The sequence below is a fragment of the Erythrolamprus reginae genome, chromosome 1 (assembly GCF_031021105.1).
Source record: "Erythrolamprus reginae isolate rEryReg1 chromosome 1, rEryReg1.hap1, whole genome shotgun sequence".
Taxonomy (NCBI): Eukaryota; Metazoa; Chordata; class Lepidosauria; order Squamata; family Dipsadidae; genus Erythrolamprus; species Erythrolamprus reginae.
In genome coordinates, this window is record NC_091950.1 from 190,719,051 (window position 1) to 190,743,197 (window position 24,147).

A 24,147-nucleotide genomic window follows, 5' to 3' on the forward strand; every position below is an offset into this window, starting at 1 on the left:
ACTTTTCCAAAGTCAGTGAACAGCCTATGGTGATGCAGATTAAAGCAACAGAATGCAAGAATCCTACCTCTCATGAATGAAGGAGAATACTGTATAGTGATCCCTCGATTTTCACGGGGGTTGCGTTCCCAGACTGCCCGCGAAAGTCGAATTTCCGCGAAGCAGAGATGTGGAAGTAAAAACACCATTTTTGGCTATGGACAGCCAAAAACTACCCCCGCGTACCCTTTTCCAAGGCGGCGCAAGGAGCCGGGCTTGAAGTTGGGGGCAGGGAGCAACGAAAGTGCGGAGGCCGGCAAAGATTATTTTGAATGTCGTCCGCCCCCCAACGCCTCCGGCCCCCTCGCCGCTACCCCCCCGCCCGCCCAATCCACCCCTCTCACCGGCTTTCTTGGGGTACGGGTCCTCCTGCAGCAGTGCTGGCGGCTACGGCTTCTCGTCCTCATTCGGCCGCTAGCCGCTCTGAGCGCTTTGAGAATGCCCGCCCCGCGCCTTTCGCAGTCCCTTAGCTGAGAGCGCTTTCGTCCCAGCTGTCAGCGAGGGGGCTGCAGGAGAGGCAGGGCAGGCGTTCTCACAGAGAGAGAGCAACAGTCAGAGCGAGATAGAAAGGAGAGGGGGAGAGAGAGAGGGAGAAAGAGAGAGGGAGAGAGAGAGAGAGAGAGAGCAAGAGGGGGGAGAGTAGAAGGTAGAGAGAGAGAAAAAAGGGGAGAAAAAAAGAGAAATGAGAAAATGATTGAAGCAGAGAATGACAGGAAAGAGAGAAAGAGAGAGAGAAGTGACTCTTGGTGATGACGTATGATGTCATTGGGTGGGAAAAACCGTGGTATAGAAAAAAACCGCACAGAGTATTTTTTAATTAATATTTTTTTAAAAACCGTGGTATAGCCATTTCGCGAAGTTTGAACCCGCAAAAATCAAGGGATTACTGTATACATTTCTCATGTATGAACAGTGGTGGGACAGTGGTTAGAATGCAGCATTGCAGGCAAATTCAGTTCACAGCCAGGGGTTTGGGTCCTGACCCGCTCAAGGTTGACTCAGCCTTCCATCCTTCCGAAGTGAGTAAAATGAGGACCCAGATTGTGTGTGTGGGGGGCAGTATGTTGACTTTGTAAAGTGCTTAAGAGGGGGCTGTAAAGCACTGTGAAGCGCCGTATAAGTAAGTGCGATCGCTATCGTAACATAATGTTGCAGGATCCATTCTTTGTTGGATCAGGTTTAGTCTTCCAGCGATGGTAAAGACAGCTTGACAATAGAGCCATAAACCAAATGTGATTTAAGGAAAATGTAATTGGATTAAAGATGCATTGAATTGCCTATTCACGATCACACTGGAAGAAAAATTCTTGAAGTGGTGGATAAATTAGTACAATGCTAGTTTTATTCCTATTTAGTTATCTTTCAAAGTATTGATACAAACATTACCAATTAGAAGAGATATAGATTTGCAGAATCCAATCTGGGTTGGTTACCAGGACCAAAGGTTTAGTCTTCTGAGCTTTCGGACTTGCACTGGAGGCCATTGTCAGGGAACTTCTCTCTGTCAGTGTGTGTGATATCCCAAAGTGCACACTCTGCTAGAGAGAGGTTCCCTGGAGATGAGCTCCAGCACAAGTCTGAAAGCTCAGAAGCCTAAACCTTTGGTCCTGGTAACCAACCCAGATTGGATTCTGCAAATCTATGTCTTCTAATTGGTAATGTTTGTTTCAATACTTTGAAAGATAACTACATAGGAATAAAACTAGCATTGTACTAATTTATCCACCACTTTAAGAATTAATGAACACAAGGAACTGATTAGGAATTAACAGTAATTAGCCACGCTCCCCTCCATTTATCTATCTATCTATCTATCTATCCATCCATCCATCCATCCATCCATCCATCCATCCATCCATCCATCCATCCATCCATCTATCTGTCTATCGTTAGAGTTGAAAGGGACCATGCAGGTCATCAAGTCCAACCCCCTGCCTGTGCAGGAATCCTAAAGCACCCCAGCCAAATGGCAGTCCAATCTCCTCTTGAAAGTGTCCAGAGTTGGGGAGTTCACAACCTCCGCAGGCAGGTTGTTCCACTGGTTGATCGCTCTGACTGTCAGGAAGTTCTTCCTCACTTTTAGGTTGAATCTCTCCTTGGTCAGCTTCCAGCCATTGTTCCTCCTCTGGCCCTCTGGTGCTCTGGAGAATAGGGTGGCCCCCTCCTCTCTGTGGCAACCCCTCATATACCTATATACAGCTATCATGTCCCCTCTGGCCCTCCTTTTCTCTAGGCTATCCATGCCCAGTTCCCGCAATCTCTCTTCGTAAGTCTTGGTTTCAAGTCCCCTAATCATTTTGGTTGCTCTTTTCTGCACCTTCTCCAGAGTTTCAATGTCTCTTTTCTTCCAGTGTGATTGTGAATAGGCAATTCAATGCATCTTTAATCCAATTACATTTTCCTTAAATCACATTTGGTTTATGGCTCCAATGTCAAGCTGTCTTTACCATCCAGAAATTGTTCCTAATGTGCTGAACCTCAAATGAAACCTAATCCCTTGTTTACATCCAGCTTAGAAGTATTTCTCTTCCGTGGGCACTTCATCTCTCTGAAGAGCACTTTAGGTGTTTGAGGTCTGAGAGCATTCTCAGCCTTTCCATATCTAACAATATTTGCCTGGCCTCTTCACTCTTTCCCCACAGATTCCATATTCATGTCTACCTGCTCAAAGGATATCTTGAATAAATGTTCTGAGAACTCTTTTGTGATGTTTCCAACATTGCAATTCAGATAAGGTATACAAACCTTCACCAGCAGTAACAGATATCACCACCACTGAAACTCTAATTGGAAGCTTAAGAGCCACCTACTTTTTTTTCAGTCCCAGAGCCTGTGAGCAATCTGCAATTTCTCTCAGTTTTTATAGAGTAAATAAACGCTGCAAGATTTCACCAGGTTTTGAATGTTCACAGGGAAACATGAACAGATTATGAATTCTTACATGCAAAAAGCATCCTCACCCATTTTCAGTTCTAAAAGGGGTATCTGATGAAGTTCTGGGCTGGGCTACACCCGTTCTAATTTTTCTTGCAGTGGGCCAAAAGTTGCACTCAATCGCCCACGAACCCTGATTTTCTGATTACTTATTTGAACTCTATGACAAGCATTAAGTGTTGCACCTCATGATTCCTGACAAATGTATCTAATAATAATAACAACAGAGTTGGGAGGGACCTTGGAGATCTTCTAGTCCAACCCCTGCTTAGGCAGGAAACACACTACTTCAGACAGATGGTTATCCAACATCTGCTTAAAAACGTCCAGTCTTGGGGCATTGACAACTTCTGGAGGCAAACTGTTCCACTGATCAACCATTCAACCATGATAAATTGGGTTGAGTGTGTATGATTGTGTAGTTTGTGGTTTTTTTATACTGATTATGTTATATTAATGTTTTTTAATTAACTTTTTAAATTTTTAAACATTAGATTTGTACTGTGTTGTATTATTGCTATGTTGTGAGCCTCCCCGAGTCTTTGGAAAGGGGCGGCATACAAATCTAATAAATAATAATAATAATTATAATTATAATTATTATTGTTATTATTCTGACTGTTAGGAAATTTAGTTCTAAGTTACTTCTCTCCTTGTTTAGTTTCCACCCATTGCTTCTTGTTCTGCCCTCAGGTGCTTTGGAGAATAGCTTAACTCCTTCTTCTTTGTGGCAGCCCCTGAGATATTGGAAGACTGCTATCATGTCTCCCCTGGTCCTTCTTTTCATTAAACTAGCCATGTCCAGTTCCTGCAACCGTTCTTCATACGGACATTTTTTCTGTTTTCATTTTTTCATAACATCTTTTCCGTTATGTATTACTGAGAGCATAAAGACAAATGCACCAAAGCCAAATTCCTTATGTGTCCAATTACACTTGCCCAATAAAATTCTATTCTATTCTATTCTATTCTATTCCTGGTGGCAGCCCTAGAACTGACCAAGCCAACAAACAGATATCCGGATAGGCAAGGCTCCATTCACGTAAACGCTGCTGCTCCTCCCAAACTAAAATCTTCTAGCCCCTGGGTGCGTAATAGTTGGTGAGAGTCCTTTTCCCGGGCAACAGGCGGCTGGCAGGGTAGGGCAGGGCAAGGCGAGGCAAGGCGCTCCTGCCTGTTGGGGAGAGACGGGGCGGGGCTCCTGGCTTGTTGTTCCGTCACTTGGTGTAAAGCCCGAGTAAATCTCTGGAGAGAACAAGGCGCCCATTCAGAGCGGCCGCAAGGGGAGCGGCGCCGATCAGTGGCCAGCAGGGCGAGGGGCGCCCCCCGAGACTGGCTTTCCTGGGGATTCCGGCGGGCGGAGCAGCACCAGCGGCGGCTTGCAGGCAGGCAGGCGGGCACCGGGCTCTTCGTGAAGGGGAGAAAATGCTTTCGCTTTTCTACCTGTGCCTCTTGGCCGGGGTCGGCCGCGCCTTCAACCTGGACACGGACCACGTCGTCAAATGGGACGGCGAACCGGGCAGCTTTTTCGGATTTTCCCTCGCCATGCACCAGCAGCTGAACCCCGACAAGAGGCTGTAAGTTGTCCTTCCTCACCCCCTCCGGCTGCGAGGAATTTTCGCCCCAATCGGGGACTTCGGTTGCTGGGGAAAAGGATCGGGGCAGCCGGGGAGGGAAGGTGGAAGCGGAGGAGATCGGCCTGTCCAGCCATGCGGCGCTATGGACCCGCTTAGTGTGTGTGTGTCTAGGCAGGGCTCTTTGCAGGATCGGGGGTCGCTTGATTGACCGGTGGAAGTGAGCAATGTAAATAAAAGGAAGAAACAACCGCTGGGGATCGTGGTGAGGAAAGCGCGCGCAAGCCCTGCAGGTGGGATCCGGCGGGAAGAAATCTCCTCAGTTTTGTTCCCTCAGGGCTGACGGTCCCTCTAAGGGGGCGGGGGGGGGAGAATAATCTTTCTTTTGGGGGGGGCGAAATCTGTGGCTCCGCGGCAGAGGTTCCGATCCGAACACTGCTTCGCCCGGATTGGGTCGCGGGGGGCGACGTAGCTGGAGGCGCAGCTTTTGAAGTCGGTGCAAACGGTGTGTCCCCTTTGCACCGCCTCACCGGACGATGGAGGTGTGGAAGTGTAAGCAGGAGGCGGCTGAGAAACCGGGCTCACTTCCGCCGGTGTGCTGCACCGATCTCTTCCTCTGCCCACCCGAAATCGCTTATGGTTTGATCAGCCGGTGGCCGCGCGCGCCTGTTTTTACTTTAGGAGCAAGTCAAGAAAACGAGGAAAGGGGGGAGAACACACACACACCAATCACCAACCACCTGTTAGCTGGGACTGATTCGGCTGGAACTTCGGGAAGCGAAGCAAACGGAGGGGAAGAAATCAAAATGTCCGAACGGAACTGTGGAGTTTGAACATTTGCTCGGCTTGCTCTGCGGTTCAAACAACCTGGGAAAAAGTCCCACCTGGTCCGAAAGTTTACTGGGTTTTACATCAAGGAGGAGACCCTCAAAAGTGCAGCTGGCTTTAGAATTCAACAATAGGAACAGTCTGCCCACAGTGCCCTGTGTGTATTCTTGATTCCTGATGATAAGGATGTTTGGTGGGTTTAGGGGTGGTCCTGCCACAAAAGGGGACCTTTTTTTTACAACTGTATTCCCCCCCAAAAAAATCCCCCTCAAAGACCATAAAGTCACAGCAATGCCAAAGGGCAGTGTAAAAACAACCAAGAGTAGTTTCTTAGATTAAATAAAATCAAAAATCTGGAGACTTAGCATGCTCATTCTGATTGTGTTTTTGAAAGAATGAAGGGAAAACATTTCCATTTTATGCATCTTTTTACCGTGCAGTACCAACCCCAGTGTCCAGTTAGGTCCCACAGAGTCGGCCTTCTCCCATCAACTAGACAATGTCACTTGGCAGGGACCTTGGGGAAGAGCCTTCTCTGTGGGGGCCCCGGCCCTCTGGAATCAACTCCCCCCCAGAGATTCGTACTCCCCCCAACACTCCTTGCCTTTCGTAAAAACTTGAAAACTTACTTATGGTGCCAGGCTTGGAGACATTACATTGCAGCCTCTGGCCACTGAATGCTTAGTATGCTTGGTTTGCAATTGAGTGAATGATTTTTGATATTTAACTTTTATAATTTATTTATTTATTTATTAGATTTGTATGCCGCCCCTCTCTGTAGACTCGTTTGTTTAGATGTTTTAGATTAACTATTTAATTAGTTGAATCCAGGTTTGGTAGGGAAGGTTTGCCTATTTGCCGATGACTCTAAAGTGTGCAATAGGGTTGATATTCCTGGAGGCGTCTGTAATATGGTAAATGATTTAGCTTTACTAGATAAATGGTCTAAGCAATGGAAACTGCAGTTTAATGTTTCCAAATGTAAAATAATGCACTTGGGGAAAAGGAATCCTCAATCTGAGTATTGTATTGGCAGTTCAGTGTTGGCAAATACTTCAAAAGAAAAGGATTTAGGGGTAGTGATTTCTGACAGTCTCAAAATGGGTGAACAGTGCAGTCAGGCGGTAGGGAAAGCAAGTAGGATGCTTGGCTGCATAGCTAGAGGTATAACAAGCAGGAAGAGGGAGATTATGATCCCACTATATAGAATGATGGTGAGACCACATTTGGAATACTGTGTTCAGTTCTGGAGACCTCACCTACAAAAAGATATTGACAAAATTGAACGGGTCCAAAGACGGGCTACAAGAATGGTGGAAGGTCTTAAGCATAAAACGTATCAGGAAAGACTTAATGAACTCAATCTGTATAGTCTGGAGGACAGAAGGAAAAGGGGGGACATGATCGAAACATTTAAATATATTAAAGGGTTAAATAAGGTCCAGGAGGGAAGTGTTTTTAATAGGAAAGTGAACACAAGAACAAGGGGACACAATCTGAAGTTAGTTGGGGGAAAGATCAAAAGCAACATGAGAAAATATTATTTTACTGAAAGAGTAGTAGATCCTTGGAACAAACTTCCAGCAGATGTGGTAGATAAATCCACAGTAACTGAATTTAAACATGCCTGGGATAAACATATATCCATCCTAAGATAAAATACAGAAAATAGTATAAGGGCAGACTAGATGGACCATGAGGTCTTTTTCTGCCGTCAGACTTCTATGTTTCTATGTTTCTATATACTATTGTTGGCATGTTGTGAGCCGCCCTGAATCCATGGAGAGGGGTGGCATACAAATCCAATCAATCAATCAATCAACAAACAAACAAATAAACAAGCAAGTGGGGCTAAGTACTCTGTCTTGGATAGGGGTAGGCAAAGTTGGCTCTTCTATGATGTGTGGACTTCAACTCCCAGAATTCCCTTTTTTTAATTAAAAAGTTTTATTTATACACATATGTACAGAAGACAAAAGAGATTTTAAAACTTTGGATGATTGTGTAGCATATCTGTTTTCCATTTTTTATTCTGCTCACAACCTATTACACAGCTGTTTTTAACGTACAGTATTGTTATTAACAATTTTTATACATCGGTCTTACTTCCATACCTATTTTTTCTTAACTCCCAGAATTCCTGAGACAGCATGATTGGCTCAGGAATTCTGGGAGTTGAAGTCCACGTGTCACAGAAGAGCCAACTTTGCCTACCCCTGCTTGGGTATTTCTGCCCTTTACTTCCTATTTTTTCTGCAGATGCAAGGGCAGGGCAAGGCTCTTCATCCAGAGAGTGAATCCAAAATTGGGAGTGCCAGCAATTTTCAGGAGAGACACAGACCAAAATCCAATCTGTCTCACTTGCTCTTGTGCAAATTATAGAAAGCCCAACCTGTTTTAAAAAAAATCAAAGAAACCAGATTGTTGCCCATTAGAATGACTGCTCCAAAGTCAGCCACCACAGTCATTACATTAGCATGTGTTGAGAATTTGGAATCAAAAGGGGAGGGGTATGAATGAAGAGCATTGGTCCATTATTTGCTTTAAATCTGTTGGAGAAAGCAGAAGAAGCAGAACTGAAATGGTACCTATGCTATCTTCAGATGTAGACCATGCATGCTATTACACCAAAAAGTACTAAACCAACAGCAATTATGTGGTTCAATTTATGTGCGTTTGAAAGTTGGGGTTTTGGAGGAAGGTGGGGGGGGGGAGCAGCACTTTAGTAGCAGTGTAGATTTTTTAGCAAAATTTTCCATTACCCTCTTGTAGCTTTTAGTGTATTTTCTTTCATTGCCTTCTTAGACTTCAAGCAGTCTATAAGGTAGTTCAGTATTATTCTCAGGATAGCTACATGTGGTTAAGGCAACACAGGGAACAACTCATTTAAAACCAGTGATTTCCAGTTCAGAAATCAGTGTCTTACATGTGTTGTTACAGGTAAAAGAAAAATTCAAGGAAATAGCTGCAAACCTCTATTATTTAATCATCATAATGCAGCCTTCAAGGAATTCCTGTATTTTGTTTCATGAGCAAAGTTGAAACAATCTGCTATCCCATTTTATATGAAATACGTGAATTATGTGAAACTGGGAAGAATGAAGTGGCAATGCCCTTTGGGGTTGACGTTAATGGGTGTCTGAACTACAGACTTCTGTACTCATCACAACTTCCTTCCAGGAGTTGCATTTTATTTTGTTAGTAGAAAGGAATTGCTCAGCTCTCCTTTCTTTCTTTGCCCTGCAGCTGGGAGAGCTGCTACAAGTGTGAACATGTGCTTCCTTGGGTACATCTGACTCATGCCACAGCTGGCATGTACCCAACAGTAAATCAAGTCACCTTTGAATTACTGTATGCTGCTTTTCCAGCAGATTCCCACTTTTGGTGGGTTTGCACCATGCAAATCTCCTGAAGCTTGGGTTCCAGCAAAGCATGTGTAAACAAATAACTTAAAACTGCAGTTCTAGACACATGTACCTGGAAGTAATTTTATTTTTAAAAAAATAGCAAGATTCATTTTCCTAATGGCTATCTAGAATTCATCTCATAGCAGTGGGGGAAAAATAAACAAGGCAATTATACAGAAAGAATATGAGAAAGAATGAAGATTGTTATATTTAAATAACTATATGTAAAAGAGTCACAAGGACTTTCTTCAGTCTTAGTACAGTTTCTCAAACTTAGTCAATAATTTAATTTAGACTCTGTATTAAACATTAGTGATTGCCCAAATGTCTGCTAATAGATGTAAAAATAAAAATAATAACAAAAGATGGCGACTATGGCTGTATAATTGAAATCCTGCCTTTTTACATGTGTGAAATATTGATGTGAATATGGAAGGAAGGGAGTTTTGATCATAAATATATGACTACCATCTTGCAGTTTTTCATGTATGTGTCCTTGCCAGATATTGGGTAGTTCATGGTCTACATTATTGCTCCACAAACTTATTAGCCAAACTCTGTCTAAATAAATCTGGACACAGAAGCAAAACTGACATGAAAACAGCATCCAGAGTAGTACACAAATTAGGAAATCAGGACAAATTTCAACCAGGTGTGGTTGTTGGAAGATCTGGACTCTGCCCAGAGGCCTGAAATCTTCACCACTGCCCAAACTCAATTGGCCTTGATCAGACCTGATTTTGTCTTATTAGAGAATTGAGCTTCTCTGACACCTTTCCTAGTCTGTGCAGACAATCCACTTGACACCATTGCTGGGCTGGAAGTAATTTGTTTGGCTCCTGGGATGTTTTCATTATCTAAGGAGAACTCTTGAAGACAGGATTGTGATGGGGCAGTGCAGAATGAAATAGATATGTACAGTTAGTCCTTGACTTATGTCCACAGTTGAACCCCCAAATGATCTTGATGAGTGGGAAGTTGAGTGACTTTTGGGCCACTTTATGACTTTTCTGGCCACATTTATTAAGTGAATCCCTGCAGTTAAATTAGTAACCTGATTATTAAGTGAATCTGGTTTTCCCATTGACTTTGCATGTCAGAAAGCCGCAGAATGTGATCCCCTGATCCCAGGACGCTGCAACTGTCATAAATGTGAATCAGTTGTCAAGCATCTGAATTTTGATCACATGACCATGGGGATGCTGCAACGGCCGTGGGTGTGAAAAGTGGTCCTAAGTCACTTTTTTCAATGCTGTTGTAACTTTGAACAGTTAATGAATGAACTGTTGTAAGTCGAGGACTACCTATAATTCTAAATAAATCACTGATGGGGATTTCTGCTTTGATTAGGTACCCTACTTGGTATAAGGAACCAAGCGGATATGGTAGAGCTGTGTGTATCAGCATGATTGTGCATTCCTAATCATTGAGGATTCTAAAGGATTCTGGCTCCATGTTCTATTGCAGGGCTTCTCAACTTGGGTGTCAGGACCCTTTTGGGAGTCGAATGACTGTTTCACAGGGGTTGCCTAAGATCATGGGAAAAGACAAATTTCCCATGGTGTTAAGAACTAAAGCTTCTATTATGACGCCTTGGAACATATTTTTACAATCCAACCAATCAGGCGTTTACAGTCCCTCTGACCTTCCTGACAATCAGCTTACAGCTCTGTTGGGAGAATTGATGCTAGATTTATGGTTGGGGGTCACTACAACATGAGGAACTGTATTGCGGCTTTAGAAAGGTTGAGAACCACTGTTCTATTGGAACACAATTGCTGAGTCAGCTAAACTATGCAGATATGTCTCACTATACTATCCCATAGTTTTGATGAGAGTAGACTACCCCAGTATGCCATATATTTTTCTGGAGAGGGTACATGACAATGTCCTAGGCTTTTATTTTTTTACCTTTTGCAATAACTTATCTCTTGCTGGGAAATTGACAGTTATCTCTTACTCCTTCACACTCACAAGGCAGCCATGGTGAAAAGGATGGTAAGTCTTGCTAGGGTTGTTACGTAGTCTGTGCTTTGGACTATGGTTATATAGGTTTGTTGTTGTTAGTTACGAAGTTGTGTCCGACCCATCACGACTCCATGGACAATGTTCCTTCAAAACTTTTTGTCCTCTACCATCTCCCAGAGTCCATTTAAGCTCACCCCAACTGCTTCAGTGACTCCATCCAGCCACCTCTGTCTTCTCCTTCTCCTTTTGCCCTCAATATGTTCAGTTCTGGAGACCTCACCTACAAAAAAGATATTGACAAAATTGAATGGGTCCAAAGATGGGCTTCAAGAATGGTGGAAAATGTATCAGGAAAGACTTAATGAACTCAATCTGTATAGTCTGGAGCAGTGTTTCCCAACCTTGGCTACTTGAAGATATTTGGACTTCAACTCCCAGAATTCCCCAGCCAACAAATGCTGGCTGGGGAATTCTGGGAGTTGAAGTCCAGATATCTTCAAGTTGCCAAGGTTGGGAAACACTGGTCTGGAGGATAGAAGGAAAAGGGGGGACATGATCAAAACATTTAAATATGTTAAAGGGTTAAATAAGGTTCAGGAGGGAAGTGTTTTTAATAGGAAAGTGAACACAAGAACAAGGGGACACAATCTGAAGTTAGTTGGGGGAAAGACCAAAAGCAACATGAGAAAATATTATTTTACTGAAAGAGTAGTAGATCCTTGGAACAAACTTCCAGCAGACATGGTTGGTAAATCCACAGTAACTGAATTTAAACATGCCTGGGATAAACATATATCCATCCTAAGATAAAATACAGAAAATAGTATAAGGGCAGACTAGATGGACCATGAGGTCTTTTTTTGCTGTCAATCTTCTATGTTTCTATGTTTCTCAATCTTTCCCAGTATTAGGCTCTTCTCCAGTGAATCATTATTTTTCATTAGGTGACCAAAGTATTTGAGTTTTATATAGGTTAATACCAGTTATTAAGTGTCAAAATATAATAAACTGAAATTGAATCCAGAAAAAACAAAGGTGTGACCGGGAAGAGTCTTCGGAGAGGGGCGGCATACAAATCAAATCAAATCAAATCAAATCAAATCAAATAAATAAATAAATAAATAAATAAATAAATAAATAAATAAATAAATAAATAAATAAATAAATAGAGCAATAATAAAAGTTTATATTCTCGAAAAGCTAGTACTGTTACAGAAGGATCAAATAAGTACTTGGAATGTGTTTCTGCAGCTGTATATCTAAACACTTTCCCATGTTTCAGTAACAGCCAGGAGTACTTTTTATCAGGTTTGATTGATAACTTGGAAAAAAATGTACTTAGGACTACGGTGCACAGGCTGATAACTTCCAGGCTTAACTCTACTAATAGCATACTATCCTGGAGCTATCTCCTTCCCTCTTCCCATCAGTGGGGCAAAGTGGTTGAGCAAGTGGGACAGGAGCATTTGCATGAGCCTAGAAAAAGTTACGACTGCTTTAACAAGTAAAAAACAAATGTGATAAGAACAGTACGGTATGTATTTAGTATTAGATGTTTTAACAGCAGTGAGAATAATCTATACCAAATATTGGAAAGATAAAGAAACACCTCAAGATGTATAGATAATTAAGATATTACACTGTGTAGAAACCGACAGACTTACCAAACTGAAAGAAGACACCGAATATTATCAAACTTGGAATTTATTTTACCAGTGATTGAAAAAAAAGGGGTGGAAAGTAAGAATGGTATTTGTATGGTGTTTTTAAAAAAGAAAACGTTATTGATTTTTAAATATTTTCTTTAAAAACTATAACATGGTTATAGTATTTTTAGTAGTTCTGCATTGATGCATGAAAAGAACATTCACAGTACTCTCATTCAAACATTATTTCTTTAACACAATAATTAATATAGTTATACATTCCTATTCACATATACATATAATTATATCTTTCTATTTACGTATTTACATCTTTCATTTTTTACTAATTTTAAGAGTTACCCATGATCTTCCTATATGTTTTCCTTAATTTGATCCATTTCTGCCACTGTTCCCACGTTTCATAATATTCTGATTTCTTCTGACTGCTTAGTTCCAATGAAAGTTTGTCCGTTTCGGAACAATCATAATTTTTATTTATGATTGCCTTTTCTGGAGGGGGTGGTGGTGGATCTTAGTATTTTTCCAAAATTGGGCAATTTGTACTGTTAAGCAAATTAAATGCTCAGACAATTCTGTTTTCAGACACATGTCAATTTACCATTACTGGCTGATTGGGGAAAAGGAGGAGGAAGTTAATAAGATACTTTCTTTGAAGCAATACCTTAAAGCACTGTTTGTAGGTTAAGAGTCTTTTCTGCATGAACATACTACAAGGCATGTATCAGAATTCCAAACTGCAAAATAAAAATGCGAAAGATCATTGTAACCTGAATAAATTGAGATCACTTTATTCTGGGTAAAGCATTGATAATGGAGGCATACAAAAAGATTATCTCAAAATATATATCAGTAAGGAAGCAGAACCAGGTTTTACAAGGCTGTAACCATCTTACAGCATACGTGGTAAGAAATACCACAAATGTGGTATTCAGAAATGTGATACTGTTTTTCTGTTCTGAGTTGTCATATATGATTGTCTTTAATAACTTTGTTTATACCTTTCTTGTTTTTGGTGATGGAGAAAATCTTAAATACATTGAAATTTGCCCGTCTTTAGGTAGACTTTGACTATAAAGGAAATTACTGGGTATTCGTTAGTGGTTCTATTTTAGGGATTCTTGACATAAAGGGCATACTGATGCAAATCCATTTGCTTTTATTGATCAAAACCATGACTTTTCCATAAATAATCTTCCTAATTGCTTACAAGAAAATGACATGAAATTCCAATAACGCTTCATCATAACCTCAAAGGAAATTCGAGTTTCTTTTGATAGTCATAAAAGGATTGGAGATATTGTGATTGGATTCAGATTAGAGGGGAAAGCATGGGCCTTTCTCAGCTTTTTTTTCCACCAAGAAAAGCATCCTTCTTCCCTCTACTGATCCCTCATTGAAGCAACAGTGAGAAATGGATACAAAGAATGCATTTGTTTCACTTATCAGAAAGAAGGGGGTGAAACAAACTTCAAAGTCCAACAGTAACTATTTAGAGGGAGGCCAGTGTATGTTTACTTCAGTGTGTTTTAAACTGTTTGATGAAAGCTTACATCCAGGATCCTCTAGATTTAGCAGTACCACCACCTTCTTTTAAATTACTATGCTAATTAGGTATTAAACCATAACCAAGAAGTACAAAAACTGTATTTTTTGCCATAAACTGTTCTTAATAATGTCTGATGACAATGTCCAGTTTCATTGTGGAGAAGGTGGTTTCTGGGGATCATTGATGGCTGCCCTGATGTTGGTTGTCTTTCTGTAAAATAATTCCCTGCCCATTGGTTGTCTGTCAAACAATATACTGTACCCCAAAAACCCCTAAAATTAAATAAGATTTATGTTACACAAAATTGAAGACATGGTGGAATTATGTGTGGGTTTACAAATCTTGACTGTAACTTTCCCCATTCTAATGCTCTCTTCTTGTATTGGGGTTACAAGATCCAGAATTCCCAGCCAATATAGACCGTAACAGAATTACAGAGTTGGAAGGGAACTTGGAGGTCTTCTAGTCCAAACCCCTGCTCAGGCAGGAAGCATGTAGTTTTATGAATGTTAGTATCTTAACATTGAGGAAATTCTCAAGACTATATGCTTGTCAGCTGGAAGTTTTTGGAGTTGCAATCTAGGGCACCTGGGTATCAGTAATTTGGAGAAGCTGCTTGTGTTAGCTTTAGTCAAAATTCAGAATTGTTTTCCTGATTGAATACTGTTAATGTCACCTGAACTTGTTATTTTTGTCAATCTGAATGAGGCACCATGATTTGATCACAGCTCAGGGATAAACTGCATCCTTTCCCTACAGAAGGTCCGATGACCCATGCAGATAATTATGAATCTGGATTTGGGCATGATATCTAATGTTACAAAAAGCATGGTTAATAGTAGCATAAACATATTAGAAACCATCAAGCATTTGACTTTTTACAATTCTTCCCTTCCAGCAGGTTTCTGAGAAGCCAATTACTTGGCATATTTAAAGTGTCATCACTGGTGACAGCCTGGGTAAAAAAGCAAACTTCTAGGGTAGTTCTTAAAATTCTTGTTACTAGATAATTGCATTGATACATTGCGTCTGGGTTGGTATGCTGTGCTAAGCCATTAATATGGCTTATTTCAGTGGCTCCCAACCCTCCGGCCACCAAGGACTGTTTCCATGGAGAAAGCTGTTTCTCTGGACAAGGAGGGGCGTGGTTTTGTATGCTGTCTGCATTCTGCGGATGGGGCTTTGCTTGTTTACGTGGACCCAATTCTGGCATGCCATGGACTGGTGCTGGTCTATGAATCAGATGGTTGGGGACCCCTGGAGTTTGGTGCGACCCAGGAGAAGAGCCTTCTCTATGGTGGCCCCAATCCTCTGGAACCAACTCCCCCCAGATATCAGAGTTGCCCCCACCCTCCTTGACTTTCGCAAGCTCCTTAAAACCCACCTCTCTCATCAGGCATGGGGGAATTGAAATTTCCCTTCCCCCTAGGCTTATAGAATTTATACATGGTATGCTTGTATGTATGAGTGGTTCTTTAAATTGGGGTTTTTTAGATTATTTTTAATAATAGATTTGTTCACATTGTCTTTTTTATTGTTGTTAGCCGCCCCGAGTCTTCGGAGAGGGGCGGCATACAAATCTAATAAATACTAATACTGGCTTATTTGGTTTTGGCTTAGTCATTGTGGTTGATAAATCTTTGTTTATGGCATGAGTCATTCTGTAAATCTATCATTAATTATGATTTATGGCAAAAATCACAGTTTTTGTATTTATGAGAGGCTGGTTGCACTGTAACTTCAGTGGATTCTGAATGAAATTGATTATCTGGATCCCTGCCAGTCAGGTATGGACAGGGGTGGGTTCTAACTCACCTTGCTGCCGGTTCGCTTCCTCCCACATCTCATGGGCATGCTATGTGGGCATGAGTGCATGCCCAGTGGCAAAAAAATTCAAATTTTTTTTTTTTTAAAGCCAAAAACAAGAGGGCGACTGCATGCACAGTGCTTAAAACTCAGCTTCTGCAAATGTGCAGGAGAAAATAAACCCGGAAAAAAATTCCAACCTCCCTGAACACCCCCACCCCACCAAAGCCAAAAACAGGATGCCAACTACATGCACATTGTTGGAAACTCTGCTTCTTCATATATGTGGAAGAATAAAACTTGATTTTTTTTTAAAAAAAGATGGCGGTGCCCACAGACTGACACCGACTGAAAGGATTCCGTGCATCATCATGATGTCACCAGTGGGTCACTACCGGTTCAGGCAAACCAATTGAACTAGTTCAGGGGTAGGCAACGTTGGCTCTTCTATGACATGTGGACTTCAACTCCCAGAATTCCTGAGCTAGCATGATTGGCTCAGGAATTCTGGGAGTTGAAGTCCACAAGTCATAGAAGAGCCATCTTTGCCTACCCCTGAGCTAGTCTAACACTTATTTAGTGATTTTGTTAAGGCTCAGAGATGCTGTTTTTCTTCAGCAGCACCATTTGTCTGGAAGAAAGGATGGGCAATGAATTTTCCCAAGGGACCACATGAGAAACAGGGATTGTTGTGGAGGGTGGAGAAGACCACTACCATTGGTGCCCTCCCCCAATACTGATGCCCTGTCTCCAACACTGCCCCCAATGCTGCTGCCTCACCCCAGATGACGATGTTGCCCCTCCTCCTGATGCCCCTGGCCAACTGCCATGGGCCTTATAGGGATAGCCCATGACCACATATGCCCCATTGGCCGTAAAATGCCTATGTCCGCTCTGGAACTCAGTCTTAACCTTTCCCACCAGGCAGTGCTTGTGAAATAGGGACTTGTTTAGATACTGGTGTTTCTGTTGTGCTATGATGTATATTTGATATTTTGATATTTTTTCTTGAATTGTTGTCTTCCTGTGGATGCTTTAGTGGAGCTTTGGGTGTATAATTTGTTGATATATCTATATCAGTGATGGCGAACCTATGGCATGGGTGCCACAGGTGGCACACGGAGCCATATCTGCTGGCACATGAGCCGTTGCCCTAGCTCAGCTCCATTGTGCAGTTATGTACAGGCCAGCTGATTTTTGTCTCACACAGAGGCTCTGGGAGAGCGTTTTTGGCTTCTAGAGAGCCTCTGGAGGGGTGAAGGAGGGCATTTTTACCCTCACTTGGCTCTAGGGAAGCACGAGTCTACTGGGCCCACCAGAAGTTGGGAAACAGGCCATTTCTGGCCTCCAAAGGCCCTCAGAGGTGTGGCGGAAGCTGTTTTCATCCTCCCCAGGCATTGAATTATGGGTGTGGGCACTCATGCATGCAGAATAACGCGTGCCCACGCTCTTTCAGCACCCGAGGAAAATAAGGTTCATCATCCCTGATCTATATCATTCTTGTAAGTCATATAGAATCTGAATAGATTCAATCATGTAGACGTTTAAATAAAAATGTCTATGTGCGATGGCAATCCCTTCAAGGAGATGTCCTAGTTAAGAAATCAGAAGAGGAAGTCTTAGATGAAAATTTAGTTGTAGACTTTTTCATGAGGTGGATGCTTTTAAGTATTCCTGACATGTAACCGTATCTGGTTACGCCCACCCTCCATAGTGTTCTTTACATAGAATTATCTTTAAAACAAGTAATTTCACCTGGAATTTTAGCTCCTACAAAGCTTGTGGGAATCAGGCACTTTAATCATATGACAACTGATTTGTACCTGCACAGGTTTCCCTATTCATCTCCTGGCACAGTTTAACACACTGGTCTTTCAAGCCTTGAATGGCCAGGATCAAATTACTTGAAAGGATACCCACAGGCTTAGAAATTAGCCAGAGATGAAATTAACTATTAAAACCAGTATTTGGTTTTTCTAATTTTCTAATTACTTTTAGAATTGGTGTCATTCGAATGTCCCATTTCACAATAATTTTGATATGACAAGGTGCATGCCATGATGTCATGGTGCAAAAGTATTAGAAGTATGTAAATCTTGTCATTTGAATCATAATGTGATAATGATGCTGGATTGTCATCCTTGTAGTTGCCGACAGCTGTAATCACAGCTTGACTATATCCTTGTGCACCAGGGATCCCTTTGTGTATTGTTTCTGAACTGTAATTAGGAATCACAATATTCTATTTTGTACTAACAATACCTTATTTAGCTTGGACATCTGGCTGAGTATGTAATATGAATCGGCAGATTAAGTTATGGCAGACTAGATTATTATAAAGGAGATAAGTACCGTATTTTTCAGAGTATAAGATACACTCCCCCCCCAAAAGAGGGTAGAAATGTTGATGTGTATTATATATCAAATATAGCCATTTTTGCTGTCCTGAAGCCCCACCATTTTCTGCAAAAATGGGGTGGACAGAGGGCCTGCGAAGCCTGCAGAGAGCTCCAGGATGCTGGGGGATTGCAAAAATGGCCCATTTCACAAAAATGGGGACATTTTTGCCATCCCTCATCACCCAGGAGCTCCCTGCGGGCTTTCCAGATACTTTGCCAACCTCATTCTTGAGAAAAAAAATGGGTGGAAAAAAATTGAGGTGTTTTTGCCTTCTAATTACCCCATCTAGCATGGCTGGAAGAGGAATTCTGGTAGTTGAAGTCCACTAGTCTTTAAAGCTGTTAAGTTTGAAGACTCCTGGGTTAGGGATTGGAGGTGCAAGGGTCTTCAAACTTGGCAAATTTAAGACTTGTGGACTTCAACTCCCATTCCTGAGCTAGCATGGCTAGAAGAGGAATTTTGGTAGTTAAAGTCCACAAGTCTTACAATTGTCAAGTTTGAAGGTTGTAAAAAGTGTACATGTTTGTAAAAAGTATACTGCTGCACTGGTATTTTATTAAATAATATATTACTACACCATTTGGTTCAGAATACAGTGGTACCTCTACCTACGAACGCCTCTACTTACGAACTTTTCTAGATAAGAACTGGGTGTTCAAGATTTTTTTGCCTCTTCTCAAGAACCATTTTCAACTTACAAACCCGAGCCTCTGTAACCGGAAAAGGCAGGGAGAAGCCTCCATTGGGCCTCTCTAGGAATCTCCTGGGAGGAAACAGGGCCGGAAAAGGCAGGAAGAAGCCTCCATGGGGCCTCTCTAGGAATCTCCTGGGAGGAAACAGGGCCTCCACCATCCCTGTGGTTTCCCCAATCGCACACATTATTTGCTTTTACATTGATTCCTATGGGAAAAATTGCTTCTTCTTACAAACGTTTCTACTTAGGAACCTGGTCTTGGAATGAATTAAGTTCGTAAGCAGAAGTACCACTGTATTTTTTTCCTTATTTTCCTCCTCTAAAATCTGGGTAAATCTTATACTCAAAAAAATACGGTAAATGCCATAAAACATGTGAATTGAGGGATAAGCAAGTAACCCTGAGACTTTCCCAAAGGTTAAATTTTATTTGAAGCTGTGACAATTTTTATGTTTTTTAATTTTTTCTTTTTCTTTCCTTTTATTTTTGGAAACGCACAGTTACATTGTGATAATGAAACAGAAGTACATGATTGTAATTTATTTTAATTGAGGTGACTTCTGGAAAACAAAACAAAACAGAACAAAACTCTTAAGTGTATTAAAGTCCTTCCTTCAATTTCATTTGGGTATGGAATTGGCAGAGGCAGCCTGAGGCTAGTGTATGTAAGATCAATGTATTTCTTACTTTATTAGCATATACATATAAATCAGCTTTGTGAAGTCAGCTAGGTCTTAAGTGATGTTCTCATAGTATGAGAAAATGTTTCTAAAAATTAATCCAGGAAATGTCTAGACAGAGGACACACTTACATAATTTTGGGTTGGATCCAGAACTACATGTAATAGATCTATGGAAATTGATAGGAATTAATGTCATATGATTATCGTTTACTGGTTTCAGTGGTTCTACTTATGCATGGCCTAATTATTGTCCTTAAAAATGTTAAGCAGAGGTCAGATTTTTTTAAAATACTTGGATACCCATCCATGATTGCCTCTGTTTCCCTGTTACATGAATGAAGCAAACAAGATGTTAAAACGTTATGATATTTATGCAGTTACTTGCCAAACACATCTAAGCTATATTGAAGTAACCAAATTATCTTAACAAGGGTGTCATAACTTTTGAGCACCCCTAATGTTGCGTTCTGCACTAGTCCATGCATACATTTATTTCCCTATTCCTTAATTTCCCCTCCTTTTTTAAATCTGTTTTGCTATTAGTAATGTTTTATTTCCATTAAAGACCAAAACCGTACAAATCAGAACATGAATAAAGTTTCTAAAATTGATGAAGCCAATAAATATTAGTACTAGAGGGCTAAATGAATTCTACAGGTAAAATGTTGATATGTTTAGAGCAAGTATCGACAAACCCAGGCGCCTGGTCGCCAGTGGCGCCTAGAAAATGTTGTCTGGCGCCTAGAAAATGTTGCCTGCTGTACTGTATGTATACAGTATATTTTTCCCGCCTTGTGTTTACGCCCAGAAATGGTACATCTTGGCTTCCGTAGCTCCGCCCATCAACCTCGGAGCGAGCTGCTTTCCCAGCGTCCCCTGCGCTTGCGTGCGTCTCTCCCTCCCCCCCTTGCCTCCATTCCGCCTCCTACTCGAACCCCTTCACTCCCCCCCACCGCACACAGACGCTCCGATCTTGGCCGCTCACCCGCCTTCGGAGAGAAGCGGAAGCCCCTCCCCTCCCGGCGTGAGGTTTTGTTCATTCCTCCTCCGGCCGCGTGCGCGGTGACTTCCGACCAGTAACCCCTCCTCCCCCCTCCCCCCCTCACCCGCGTCCCCGGCCCGGTCTCCCTTTCCTTCTTCTCTGTTTCGGTTTCTGACTAACGGTCTCCCCTCGGATCCCGACGGGAGTACAGCAGAGCCGGCTCGGCGGAGCCAGGCCTGCGCCGGGGGGGAGGGGGTGAAAGCGATGTCAGGTGGAGACTCGGCAGCTGCCGCGGCCTCCCCTCAGCCGTTGCCCTTCTCACTGCCCAAGCCTCCCCCCCTGATGCAACTGAACCCCGGCGAAGGCGTGCGTCCTGTGGGACCTCCCGGGCCAGAACAGTCGCCGAAAAGCGCTCGCATGGGTGGCCGGCCGGACTGGCCTGCCGGGAAACCCGTCAGTCTTCTGGCGCCTCTCCTTCCGCCGCGCGGGGAACCCGAACCGCTCCTTCCCTTCGGGCCAGTAATCTCAACCACACCGGACTACGGTGTGGTTGAGATTACTGCATTGGCTCATCATTTTCGTAAACAGCTATCTCCACCTGAAAGTGATGACCAATGCATTCACTCACTCCTCAATGAGTGGTATGAGTTTAAGGTCCTTGGAAAAGGAAAGAAACTGTGTGAGCTTCTGGATTTGGCACTCTCCAACACCGAGAGATTTCCAGTTCTGGGAAACCTGTTGTCGATTGTAGCGGTGCTCCCTGTCTCAACCTCATGTTGTGAAAGAGGATTTAGTTTGATGAACATGGTCAAAAATAAATTCAGATCAAGGATGCAAGAAGAAAGTTTAAGTGACTTGTTTATGATCACCATGAATGGGCCATCTGTGAAGGCGTTTGATCCTGCCAAGGCTGTGGACCACTGGTACTTCAGCTCTAAAATCACAAGGCATGTTCATGGCCACAAAACGCAAAGTGAAAAACACTAGAATGTTGCCTAAAATCTAAAATATCAAAATATAATATTTATTATCTTTAAAAGTAAAATGTTGTTTATAACGTTTGTAATGTTTTTTTTGTTAAATTAAAAACCAAGTTTGCTTAAAAAAAATTCTGGCTCCTAAATTTTTTGGCTGGCTCCTAGATTCTGAACAACTTTGTCGACCCCTGGTTTAGAGAAACTTGAATCATTCTGATCTGATTGTAGGTATATTGTGTATATTGATTGTGGGGGCAATATGCTGGCTCTGTTAAAAAGTGCTATTGCTAACATGTTGTAAGCCCCCCTGAGTCTAAGGAGAAGGGTAGCATTAAAAAAATCGAATAAATAAATATATTACAGTTAAAACATAACTTAATAGTGGGCCATAACACACTAGTTCAAATTCCAGTGTTCTCTTATGGAGCGTCATGGGGTTGGACACCAGAGGATGTGGTAAAGTCACTCCAGGGTGTGAAACGAGATCCCATGTATTATAATAGCAGCTAAATGTCAAGTTGAAGCCAAAAATAAATGTAGGGCTACAGTTCTCTACCCAATTATTGATAGTAAAACTCGAGAAATTCAAGTAATCTTACTTCTTAGCAGAGTCCATAGGTTGTATGGTTAAAAAAACTGTATAAGATTTTTCAAAATTTTGCTTCTCCCCCAAAGATATACAGTGGAACCCCGACATAAGAGCTGCTCTACTTAAGAGCAACTCGAGATAAGAGCTGGGAGGGGAGAGATATTTTTGTTCTACTTACAAGCCCAAATTCGAGATACAAGCGCCAAGGAGCTGTCTCCTGAAGCCAAACGCTAACTTCCGCGTTCGGCTTCAGGAGACAGCTGCGAAGCGGCGCGCATGTTTTAAAAGGTTGCAGCCGGCCTGGGGGGCTCGGGGGGGTGCTTGCAGCTTTCTTTCTTGCTCTTTTTCTTTCTCTCTTTTACCTTCCCTTCCTCTATTTCTTCTTTTCTTTCTCCTTCCCACCTTCTTCCCTCCCTCCCTCCCTTCACTCATTCCTCTCTTACTCTCCCCTTTCATAAGTTTCCTTGCTTCCTTCCTCTGTTCCTGTCCCTTCCCTCTTTCCTTCCTTCCTTCCCACCCTCCATCCATTCATTCACCCATTCCTCTCTTGATCGCTTAAAGCCGGTCCCTGGTGCAAAAAGGGTTGGGGACCTCTGTCCTACAGGATTGGGTGGCAGAGAAGTTGAACATATGTAAATTTAAAAGTTTAAGAAAGTTTACAAGTTAAGTGAAAGAAACTTCATTATTCATTTATATGTACATGTACATTTCTTCATTAAAAACATGTCTTTCTGCATAATTTAGACTAACTTTGTGAGTTTTTTGAGGGCTGGAACCAATTAAAATTATTTACATTAATTCCTATGGGGAAAAGTCGTTCGAGATAAGAGCTGCTCGACTTAAGAGCCCAGGTCCGGAACGAATTAAACTCGTATCTCGAGGTACCACTGTATATATAAAGCCAGAATGCGTATTGAGAAGCAGTGATGGACGGAAACCGGCTTAACAACCGGTTCGGTGATTGTGTGCTTTGCATGTGCATGCCTAACGCTTTTGCGTGCATGTTCAAAATACAGCAATTTGAAGCTCAGCTGCTTACTTTCTAAGGCGGTTCTGGCAAATCAGTTGAGTCAGGAAGAAAGAAAAAAATGTAGGGTGGATGGGGCAGGGGTAGGTAGGTGGGGCCAGCTGATACTGGTTTGTCTGAACTGTTCAGCAGCCCATCATTGTTGAGAAGATTAGATGAATTTGTTTCTCCATAAAAGGTGAAGATTCTGATTTTTGAGAAAGCTTGAATAACAGGAAAAATGAACAGAAAATAAAACAGAATAGGGAGGTAAAGATTTGGAATAGCTTTGGAATATGTGGAAATATGTGGAAAAGTTTTGGAATATGTGGAAATATGAATGCCTGTGACATTTTAAAGTTTTTTTCCCTAGGATTGTGTTTCTACTGTATAAACCATACACAACCTTTAATGTGGTGCTTCTCAATTATTTTCTGTTATGTCACCCAGGAAGAAGTAAACATTTTGTGCCCCCCTAACTCTCTGTTCTGGGCTCCAATGGAATTTTAGTGTTTTGACACAGGGCCAGGCCAATAGAATTAGATTAATAAAATCAATAAACCGATGTTTTGGGGTCGCCAGCCTGGCCCATAAGCGCCACCTTTGCCAGGCTCTCACAGTGAATGGTGTGGAAGGAGGCTTTAGGGTGCTGTTTGAAGCTTTCTCCCAGCTGCAGAGGATGTTCCTCCTTGTCCAGCATCAGGTTTGCCATGCCATTAATGGCTATTGCAGCGCCTGCCAAGAACAAGAACCTACTCAGCTGTCCCACCCTGCCTGGCTGCCTTCTCTTCTGGGCTCGGAGCAGCCTGCAACTGGGAAAACACTCCCCTCTGGGGGAATTGATTGTGAGGAACCATGCATGTTCCCAGGGGTCATACACTCTCCTCTGGCATTGCTCCGTGCCCCCCCCCAGGGAGGCATGCCCCACTCCTTGAGAAGCACTGCTTTAATGAGTCATGCACAGGTGCTCTGTTTGTGCAGTTGTGTTCTAACGATATCTTCCCAACTGAACCTAATGTAGTATGTAAACTCTAATGTTTTGCATGA

At 42.2% G+C, this 24,147-nt stretch overlaps 1 protein-coding gene across 2 annotated transcripts in view; it reads left to right on the forward strand.

Moving 5' to 3' along the window:
• Positions 1-4,226: 4,226 nt before the first annotated feature.
• Positions 4,227-24,147, forward strand: part of ITGA6 (integrin subunit alpha 6) — an 89,124-nt gene continuing 69,203 nt past the window's right edge. For both annotated transcript variants that reach the window (XM_070731761.1, XM_070731762.1), the window contains exon 1: positions 4,227-4,550. In XM_070731761.1, coding sequence (XP_070587862.1) covers positions 4,399-4,550 — 152 coding nt within the window. In that variant the 5' untranslated portion in view covers positions 4,227-4,398. The remainder of the gene's footprint in view (positions 4,551-24,147) is intronic.